Source organism: Nothobranchius furzeri, chromosome 1, assembly GCF_043380555.1.
Source record: "Nothobranchius furzeri strain GRZ-AD chromosome 1, NfurGRZ-RIMD1, whole genome shotgun sequence".
Classification (NCBI taxonomy): Eukaryota; Metazoa; Chordata; class Actinopteri; order Cyprinodontiformes; family Nothobranchiidae; genus Nothobranchius; species Nothobranchius furzeri.
Window position 1 is genome coordinate 99,347,525 of NC_091741.1, and position 10,861 is coordinate 99,358,385.

General features: G+C 42.3%; 1 protein-coding gene across 1 annotated transcript; it reads right to left on the reverse strand.

Annotated features, from left to right (window-relative positions):
• Nucleotides 1–6,506: 6,506 nt before the first annotated feature.
• Nucleotides 6,507–8,330, reverse strand: LOC129160693 (L-threonyl-[L-threonyl-carrier protein] 4-chlorinase-like). The gene is given in 7 exon segments (XM_070553562.1): nt 6,507–6,593; nt 6,674–6,778; nt 6,853–6,992; nt 7,069–7,160; nt 7,238–7,412; nt 7,415–7,489; nt 7,605–8,330. Coding segments are annotated over 7 exon segments (792 nt in total). The 5' UTR covers nt 7,723–8,330.
• Between the last annotated feature and the right edge of the window lie 2,531 nt (nt 8,331–10,861).

Genomic DNA, 10,861 nt, shown 5'->3' on the forward strand with positions numbered 1-10,861 from the left:
CTGAATTAATTGTAAATTAGGGTGTCTGATCATTTTAAAAGTTTTTAAACAAGTTTGGGACCAGAAGTCCTAGTCAAAGCTAACTGATAGGGTCAAACTCTGGTTGCCGGTGATGGTTGTACCCAATGTGCAGCAGTACCGGGACCAGAGTGAATAGGGTGTGTATGGGGAGCATGAGTGGGTGTCCGGCGTGCATTTTTGTAAGTCTTGGGTTGTATGTGCATGTGTGAGCATGAGGGAGGGAGTGTGTGACTGTGTTTGTGTATGACTGTATATGTCAGGTGGGGCCTTTGACTCCTCCCCTCTCCTGGAACTTCTCTTGATGATATAGATCTTTGTCCCCCCTCCCCCTGCCACACCTGGTGTGAGGGGTTGTGCCATGGTCTGCCTGAGTGTTCTTGGCAACCGGGTCTGGGGGTTTAAGATTTTGGCATCTGCCTGATAGATCCCGGTGGCTGCCTGGTGGGGTCTGGGTCCCTGGGCTCTGCTGGGTCCCCGGCGGGGGTGGTCGCCCCTGGGTCCCGGGTCGCTGGGTCCCGGGCTCGGCCGGCTAGGGGGTGGGAGGCTGCGGGCGGGCCTGTGGGCTTGCCGCTGATATCTCCAGGGACTCTGCCGGCTGCTGGTTGTGGCCCCCCGGGGCGATCCTCTGTGCCTCTCGAGGGGGGCGGGGGCCTTTCTGGTTGCAGTCTCCTTGGGTTCCTGTGTTCTGGGGCAGCGCCTGGATCTCTGGGACTTGGAGCTCCCCCCGTCTCCTCGGCATCTTTGGGGGGCGGATCTGGGATCCCTCACACTCTCTGTTGGACGCTCCCATAGAGAAACCTTAAATAAACAAGCGCGTGTACACACACAGGTGCTCACATGGTGCTCTCAAAAGTATGGGCTTGGGCACGTTAAACACAGGTCTTAAGACTATGGGGGGCACTTAATGCACTGTGATTTATTATCGTGATTCTTCAGTTAAGCAATGTTGATTATATATTTCTTCATCAAGTTGATGCAGGGATAGCTTGATCTTGTTGTATTGTTGTTGTGTCCCTTTTTTTGTCCTTTTGCTTTTTTTTGTCTTTTTTCTGCAGGTCTACAAGCAGACTCTTGTTCATTGTTTATTTTTGTGGACCCCCCCCCCCCCCCCCCCCTCTCTCTCTTCCCACCTTTTGTTTTCCTTTCTCTTTCACCTCTGTCTCCGTGTCTGGTCGGAATTACCAAGCATTCAACAACAGTAACAATAAAGTTTTAAGTATCAGGCGTGACATTAAAAGCAAACGCTTTGATGCACCACCTGAGAGTAAATCTGTAAGGCTTGTCACCAGCATTCAGACATCAATTCTGCTTGCTTCACAGCCAGACAGGACACAGTAAAAAAAAAAAAAAAAAAAAAAAAAAAAAAAAAAAAAAAAAAAAGAGCTCTGGCCTTGAGTTTCCCCAACCTGGTTACTAAAGCCTTAAACACACCCTGCCCTGCAGGAATCTTGGTACTGGAAACCATGTTGAATGCAGTGATGAACAGCATTCCAACCGTAGCTACAAATATAGCACCCTGCACTGAGCACCTCCTTCGAAGAAGCCTTTGGGCTGTGCTGCAATGGAAATACAATAGGCTACAAGAATAACTGGTAGAGGCCCACCAGCAGGCTCTTTTGACAGCTGAATAGGGTCAGAGTGGAGAAAAGCACCGCAAAGACAACAGGAAAGGGAACCGGAGAGAAAGGCTGGATGGAGTACCAGGACAACAAAGTACTGTAGCCCTCTGCAAACCTCAGCAGGGCTGTAAAACCATAGAAAGTAGCAGCCAGTATGTCCAAAGATCGATAAAAGAGGACACACACAGGCTTAGCTGGAAGACTCCAGCTGTCCACAGCCAGGGGACATGTCCAACAGAGAGTGTAGGGACAACGCGTGACAGGGGACAGGCCAACACAGAGGCAGACAACAAGTTCATCACCAAACCTACACTTGCTACATCACTGCACCTCTGGTTCTGGTCTGTTTTCAGCTCAGCTTTCAGCTTCAGGGCAACTCCTGGGGGTCTCACTTTACCCTGAGTGATTGTGGACAGAAGACGTCCAAATCCAAAGTGAACACACACCAGACAGACAAGAAGGTAGTTTGCAGCAGTGGCAGACTTTCCAAACCCTGCAGCACACAGGTCAGCAATTTGATGGGCAGAAGCTAAAGAAATGCAGACGGCTATGAGGAACAGAACCTGTGTCTTCACAAAGAGTGCAACACTGCCCAATATGAACAAGGCTAGAGTAAACGCTGCCAGGCCAGGAAACAGTGAGGCTTTCAGGTCTGTGGGCTGCAGCACCCCCTGTCCTACCAGAATGTAGATCAGACCTGAGCCACACCACAGAGCAGAGACGGTGAGACACAGAGTGGAAAACAGCTGGGCGTGGGACAGGCTGTGACGGACACCTAGGAGGGAGAGATAGTCCAGTTAGCAGGCTGGAAACAGGAAGTAAATCACATTGGTCAGCAGAAACTCCTTCAAAACAAACCTGCATACGCTACGAGGACTGTGATGATGAGGAGCAAAACCCCCAGGGCAGTAAGGGGGATGAAGTCTTTTAGAGGAGAGCTGGCAGAGCCGTTCACCAACAGCAGGAGAGAGCCTAACAACACAAACATTATTGTGTGGGTTAGGGTTGGTTCAGCTGTTGAAAAACAATCAGAAAAAAGGCTAAAAAAAATGCATCAGATGCTTCTAGACTTAATCATGCAGTACACTAAAGACACGTTTACTGTGATTTATTGGTAACAGAAGAAAATATAGATGGAAGACCGGAGAAAGCCAGAGGAAGAGTCGCCTGGCTGCTTGTGTTTGTCTGATCTGATTTGCACATATCTGTGCCATGTCTAATTTTTGGCTCCATTAGTGTTTTAAGGGTTTTAGTTTGAACTATTTTAGATGGGAGAAAGCCATAATGCTTTTTGGCTTTTAAAACAGACGAGGGACCAGAGTGCTGGCTCCCTCTCAGCTCCAAACATTTGTGAGTATGGTCAGTAGACCTCTTTGACATGTGTGGGAGCTTTTTAGATGTCTGTTTTAATTGAAAATCTCCATTTTAATCATGTATAACCACCTGCCTTTTTAACACTGCTATTTAACTTTTAGACGCTCCACGGTCAGAGATCAGCAGTACTTAGCTACACGCTAACCCAAAGCTAACAGAGTTTTCCCAGGACGGGGGACTGCATAAGACAGCATGGCTTCATCAAATCCATGCATCCTAGCTTGGCTGAAGTAATGGCTCAGGAAAATAACTTGTATTTAATAAACAATGATGTCTCTGCAGTGTTTATGATAATATTTTTATCTTATATTGGACCTATGGTCTGGGAGGTGTAACATATCATGATGCAAGCCTTTTAAAACATGTTAAAGTGTTACAAGAGGAGATAAATGCATGAATATGAAGTTCATGTTTGGAGACCAACCTTCACAGTTTGGAGGCTCACGCTGGTGAGGAGACACCAATAGTTCTAGTAACACCTGGGCTCCCAAGCCCTGTTCTGACAGGATGGACATTACTGGACCCTTAAGGATTCCAGTTGGACGATTGGAGAATTATTTAGGAGGATTGGAATGAACACACTGATGACAGTGGTGAAGGGTTAAAGATATTGGCTCGGCATTAAAATTGTAGAAATGCAAAATAATTACACTTTATTATCTATATAAACATGTACTGGGTCCAGTTTTTTATTTTATTAAGGACTTTAGTCATAAATCATTACAGAAAATCCAAATCCTCTCCTCCAGACAGTGAAGAACTGTGTTTCGCATACGTCACTCCAGCATGTAAAACAAGCTAGCTGCTGATGCTAATATTGTGAATCACTGTTATTTGTTTTCTTTCATGCTCCTAATTATTACGTAAAATTGTGTTTACAGCTGCAGCAAAAGGTCTGAGCCATGTGTCTGTGTCCTACACGCATTTTTAAATAACAGGTCTGATCTAAAATAATAACCTACATCTATAAATCCATCTAGAACCGCACCGCTACTTCTGGACTCCAGACGAGTCCCGTTAGCATGACTGCAGCAAAACTAACCGTGTTAGCTCCGGTAAGGAAAGAACAAGTCCTTTGGGAAAGCTACGACACACAAACACACGCACGCACGCGCGCACGCACGCACACACACACACACACACGCACACACACACACACACACACACACACACACACACACACACACACACACACACACACACACACACACACACACACACACACACACACACAGATATAATCTAAAAAATGATCTCTATATTTCAACATTAAAACCTCCATGACATCCTGGATTAGTGCAAACAACAAATTGAGCTAAGGAGTTACTCCAGCATCAGGAAGATTTATTCTGGTAAATTGTAGGTTCATTATTTTCCAGAGTTATGCCAATAAATACACACAGCAGTAAAACTAGATTACTGAACTATATTGGGACACATGCTGGAGCTAAGACCAGCTGAGAACTCGTCAGCTTAGAGCTCCCAGTGGAGCACAGAAATGAAATATTTAAGAAAAGTAAACAAACTGTACCGATTTTGGTTCTGAAGATGAACAGAATCCTCCTCTATGTCCAAATCAGGTCGCAGGTCTTCTGAGTCAAACGGTCTAAAACATGTCTGCACCTCTGGTAGTGATATCCAGCTGGTGGGGTCGGAGTTCGGTTGAACTTCTCCAGTAATCTAACATCCGTTCTCGTCACCGTATCCCAGAGAAAAAACAAATCTGATGGACTAGTAGAGGCTTCAGAAGCTACATCTGATTGATGACACATTGTTCACTGCTATAACGCTAACGCAGAAACAGCGGAGCCAGGCGTTGTTTACTACAGCTGTTTCAGCAGAGCTCCATGTGAAACGTCAACTGCTGCCCAGGGCTTAGACCGGAAGTTAGTTTCTGTTTTTCCCACGCCGGTCACAAACATCAGATTTTCTTACAATTCCAGCCATCAAAATCCAAAAACCTTTTTCATCTGAGGTTTTAATACACATTTACACATGCTGTTCAAACAAATTTTGCCTCTGGCCGATATCTTTAAATGAGTGAGTGAACCCACTACCAAAGATGAACTCTGCTAACTTTAAAAATCAGCTGCTCTAAATAGCATTCAGGGAAAAGTCATGGGCTTGTGACTATAACCTAATTTATGTTACTAGTTTGCAGTGTAACTGCCTTTGTACTTCAATATGCATATTTGTTCATTTAATTAAAAAAACGGCCACTTTGACATTTATACCCCATTGTCTTTTTTTAAACTATTCAGAAGAGCCCATCATTGCACAGTCAAAAAAGTAACTAAGTAACTTTTACTCTGACTACATTTGAAATAAGCTACTTTTTACTTTTACTTAAGTACATTTTGAGGCAGGTAATTTTACTTGTAATTGAGTAAAATTTCATGAAAGTAATTATACTTGTACTTAAGTACAACATTTTAGTACTCTTTCCACCTCTGCTTTCCAGTAAACATATTTTTGCATCTATGGTTTTTTTTCAGGTCCCTCCCTGCAATCCCAAAACATGTATTTTAGAGTAATTAGGAGTCTAATTTAATCTATGAACATGTCTCTGTGTCAGCTCTGTGTTATCCTGTTGTTCAGGTGTTATTAGTCTCTCTCCTGGTTAATACTGGTATGAGCTCCGTGACTCTGAACTGGGCAAAGTAAGGACAGAAAATAGCTATGAACATTTTTCACATTAAACTGGTCAGTGAGTCATTTGTAAGTTTCATAGTTAAACATCCTGGAAGTGTACGCCACCACATTTAAAACAGCTTTTATTTTCAGTTAAAATTAGATCACATTTACAAAAGTAATAATAAAAAATTATACAATAAATAAAATATATTAATATAATGTATTTTGTAAAATTGATTTAACTTACTGTAAAGTTTAGATACACCTTCAAATAACAGGTAAGTTCAGTCGATTTCAAATGAAGACTTTTTAAATTTTATTTAGTTTCAGTTGTTGGCTTTTTATGACATAATGAGTACTTTTTTATACATACATGTACTTTTTATTGAATTAAAGACAGATACATAAACAAATACTATTTTAAGTACATTAAACAGCTTTTAAATGTCACTGAGATCATCTAATATAAAGTCCATGTGTTTCACTAGGCTCTGTGTGCTCATGGTAAAACACCAGCAGTCATGAATAAATACAGAGGTTAACAAAGAAATTATAATTTACTTGAACACATGAATGTAATGCCTCCTAATCCCCTGGAAAACGTTACATTTTACTTTCCACATCTAAGCATGTTCACGGCTTATTTACGTTATGAAACAAGATCCACTATAAATGTAAGAAAGTGCTTTTATGTTTGTAACAAAGCTACTTTTTCAACCATATAAAACAGCAGGGTTGTTTATATGTTTCAGAGACAATTCAGTTCATCATCATAGTTAGTAACTTAAATCAATGAGATGGTGATAAACACAGAAAAGACTTTGATGAACGACTGCTGCCAGCCACATGGTTGATCCTTCATGAGATTTTGTTGGAGAAATGATTGAACTGGTCTTCTCCACAAGCCAACATTGTTGCATGAAACTTCCTGGGTCGATCAGGATCCTAGCAGCAGAACCAATCAGAAACATGATCATATAAAGAAGGTCAGACGTTCTAAAATACCCTGAAGAGATTAGTCTCACCTGAATGGGGTTTGCACAGGTGGGAACATAACGGATCACAAAGCCACAGCGCCTCCTCCGGGACGTGTTGGGATCACTTGCATGGACAAGAAATCCATCATGAATCTGTGGGAAAAAAGTCACGAATCAAGTTGTAATTGTCTTTAGAACTATTTTAGATTAAAGCAAAAACAACTCACAGACATCTGTCCAGCTTTCAGAGGACAGAACACAGTCTCCTCCACCTGAACCAGCTCCTCTGGGATCTCCTGGTTGACCGACAGCATGTTTCCAGAGCGGGTGGCTTGGCGGTGGGGTAGCATGCCAGAGCAGTGGCTTCCTACAGTGAAAAAGCTGATCATGAGACAAAGCGCTAACTAGGACTGTGGGTTCAGCTATAGCGTCAGACGAAGTACCTGGAATAACCTGAAGGGCTCCGTTTTCCTTCTGTGAGTCATCAAGAGCGAGCCACACAGAGAGGACCGGACCACCAGCAATTCCCCAATACCTGTAAAACCAAAAGCTTACACTGAGAATCACTGAAGACACTTTTTACATTTATTTTTTCACTGGAGTCACCGGGACCTCATATCCTGTTGCCAGGCGACGTAAGGAAGACCGTTCTCCCCATCAGACTTGGTCGGACTTCCTTCATTCTCCAGGATGTTGGCTGATTTGAGAATCGGGTATTTACAGATGAAACGAGAGTCCAGCAGGAGGACGTCTGGGCCCAGGACAGCTTGGATCACTTGCAGGATACGGGATGTTTGGTCAGGCTCATCACCCAGGGATACTGGAGGTGAACGTTGTGGAGGCTGTACTGAGTGTACTCTTTACCTGCATAGACAGTTTTGTTAGAAAATCAGTTTGGGACAAATGGATCAGACAGAACAAAATGTACTAAATAAATCCTGAATATTTGCAGCATGTCTGATTTGTACATCCTCCTCACCAAATTCATCCTCCAGCTTAGCAAAGGCGTCTCTGGCTTCCCTCAGCTCCATCTCATTCAGCACGGACAGAGGAGACAGGAAACCCTGCTGGTTGTAGCTCTGCTGGAGTTCAGCCATCTTTGTTAGAGCGTCTCACTGCTGAAGCCTCTGAACTGTTTAGATAACTAATCAGACAAAGAAAAGATTAGTTTTGGAAACATTCATTCAGTCTTTATCTCATAAATGTAACAATAAATCCTGCCATGCCCATTTTTCCCAACTGGTTTTTGAGAAAAGACCAATAAAACACTCACTACCTCCCTGAATTTAATTATAACGGAAAAGTTCCTAAATTGTTTTAAATCTTTCCTGTCATTTAATTATAACACATGCACAAAATAAAAACTGTTGTTCCTTTTAAAAAGAAAACATGATAAAACTATAGAAATGAGTATTTTCAGGTGCAAATCTAAACTTTTCTTCTAGGCTACAGTGACAGCAGAAAACAGCTGGTTCTGTCCGTACCTGTCTGCTCAGTCTTTTCTCGTGTTCTGAGTCTGGACTCAAACACACGAGGCTCAGATTTTATACTCGCCGGCATCCTCTGGAAACGCCCGCTCTTATGCCAGCTGGAGTCATGTCACATATTTCCAGTAAGACAGAATCGAAGAGGAGAATCCGTGCAGTGATGTATCTATTGTTACCACATTCTGGTGTGTGGAGCCTATTCAAACATTTTTGTTCTCTCTGGTAACGAGAAATCTTTTGTTTTAATCAGCTGTGTTCTTTCCGAGTGTTGACTTCCCGCCCTTTTTCTGTACAAGGAAGCAAGGGGCTTGTACGTTTGCTTTGGTCAGAAGAACTAAGGATGACATCATCAGAAACTTGTCTGAATGATGACAGCACACAGGGCAGAACAATAATCAGATGAGATTATTATCAGATGTTGCTCAGGAGAAAATAAAGTGTTTTTTTATGGAGAAGTGAAAATAAAACAAAACAAATGTGGGAAAGACTAAAGTAACTGGGAAATGACTTTCTTCCTTTCCTGTCCAGAGCTTGGGTGAACGTTCAAACCCTGCAGCTACGTCTTCACATGAGTGCCTTTAAACAGATGACTCAGACTTTACCAAGAGACCAAATATTAATGTTATGCCTTTCTTTTCAGAAGTGTTGTTAGACTTGAGTTAAACTCAAGCCTGAAGGATTATCCAGTAATTTACAGGCAACAACAATCAGTAGAACACCAGTCAGATGGAACAGAACTTACAAACATAAATCTGACACAATTAGTTAGTTTGTTCAGGTAAAGATGTAAAAGAACTTTTCAGCTGCTTGTTTCAGCTGTGAGATTAGACGATAGGATCAATGATAAAACAGTTTGTCATGGACTCCATGGAAACTTTCAGAGAATCCACAAATAGAGGCTTTCAGATACTTTTGTTACTGACAGATGTTTGTGAGTTTAGAAAAGAAACAGATGACAGCGTGTCCGACAATTTTGTTTTTCGTCTGACAATATTAGAAGCTGTCAGTGATGTCTGAGATGCTTTTACAAACACTGTATAACTTCTGGGGAGCCCAGTTATAGGGGTGAGGGGTGTGCTGTTTTGCCCTCGCCCCCCAAAATGCCTTGAAACGGCCCTGGGTTTGTCTAAGTTTTGAACGTGATCTGAATTGTATCAGATGTATAAATATTACATGTGTGTAACTTATTGTTTTATACATGTAAAAACGTGTAGTGGAGATAAATCTACCTACATTTTACTTTTCAGCACTTTGCTTTGTTTTCTTGTTTTTATTGAACTATTTCCTGTTCTGTCTGTCTCTCATCTTCGATCTTCCTTTAAACTCTCCAGAAAAACTGCTGCCTGGATTCTTACTTTTTCACCTCATCAGTTACTTTTGAACTAAGCAGATCAAAGGGATCTCCTGACCGCAAAGCGTAGTGCGTGTTTCGATGCTGCCTCAGTGAGGTGAAATCACCACAGCACACGATGAGTGGAGTGCGTCAGAAACGATTAAAAGACAGAATACCAGAGGATTTAAACAGATACGAATGATCATGTGTTAATAATAAAGTTTTGTTGCGCCACTTTGTGAATGTATCGTGGGCCGGACGCAGCGCGCGCACCAACGATCAGCACTCTGCGTCCTCTCTGCTCAACAGAATCCTGCTACGCTGAGAGTCCATAAATATTGTAATAAAGGTAGAAATTGGATCTTTCCCTGGAAGATATAGACCCCATAAGTCGATCCCTGCTCCTGGATGAAAAACAGGACACTTTATTCCATGTAGGAAACCCTGCCGGACGTCCCGGACAGAGAGTGAAAAGTGGACATGTCCAGGGAAAAGAGGACGTATGGTCACCCTATTTAGTACGTCATCCTGTGGAGCTTTTCTGATCTGATGGATCACCACAAAAGCCTGAGAGATGGTGGACAGAATCAGCCCAGACTCACAGTTGAAGTTCAGAGGAAGGGCAGAAACATGGAGACACAATATAAATTGTTATCACATTTTTGGCTGTTTCCCTTTGGTTATTCCTTTTACACAGTATTTTGCAAACGCAAAGGACTTCACATCTTTTTTAGCCCATGTTTAACCCTGAAGTTTCCATTGATATTAACTAGGCCTGATCAAATAAAAATGTTTTAAGTCTAGTCTTAAAAGTAGACAAGGTGTCTGCCTTACGGACTAAAGCCGGGAGCTGGTTCCACAGGAGAGGAGCCTGATGGCTAAAAGATCTGCCTCCCATCCTATTTTTAGATATTCTTGGAATCACCAGTAAACCTGCAGTCTGAAAGCAAAGAGCTCGGTTAGGAATGTATGGAACATTCAGGTCACTGATGTATGATGGAGCTTTATATGTGAGAAGGAGGATGTTAAAATCTATTCTGAATTTAACAGGCAGCCAATGTAGGGAAGCTAACACAGGAGAGATATGATCTCTCTTTTTAATTCTCATCAGAACTCTAGCTGCAGCATTTTGGACAAGCTGAATACTTTTAACTACATTCTGTGGACTTCCTGAGAGTAATGAATTACAGTAATCCAGTCTTGATGTAATAAATGCATGAACTAGTTTTTCAGCATCACTCCTGGAAAGGATGCATCTAATCTTAGCAATATTCCAAAGGTGAAAAAAGGAAATCCTACAAACCTGTTTAACGTGAGATTTGAATGACATGTCCTTGTCGAAGACACCAAGGTTCCTTACTTTAATCTCGGAGACTAATTTAATGTAACAGGAAGAAACCTGCAAAGAATCCTGGA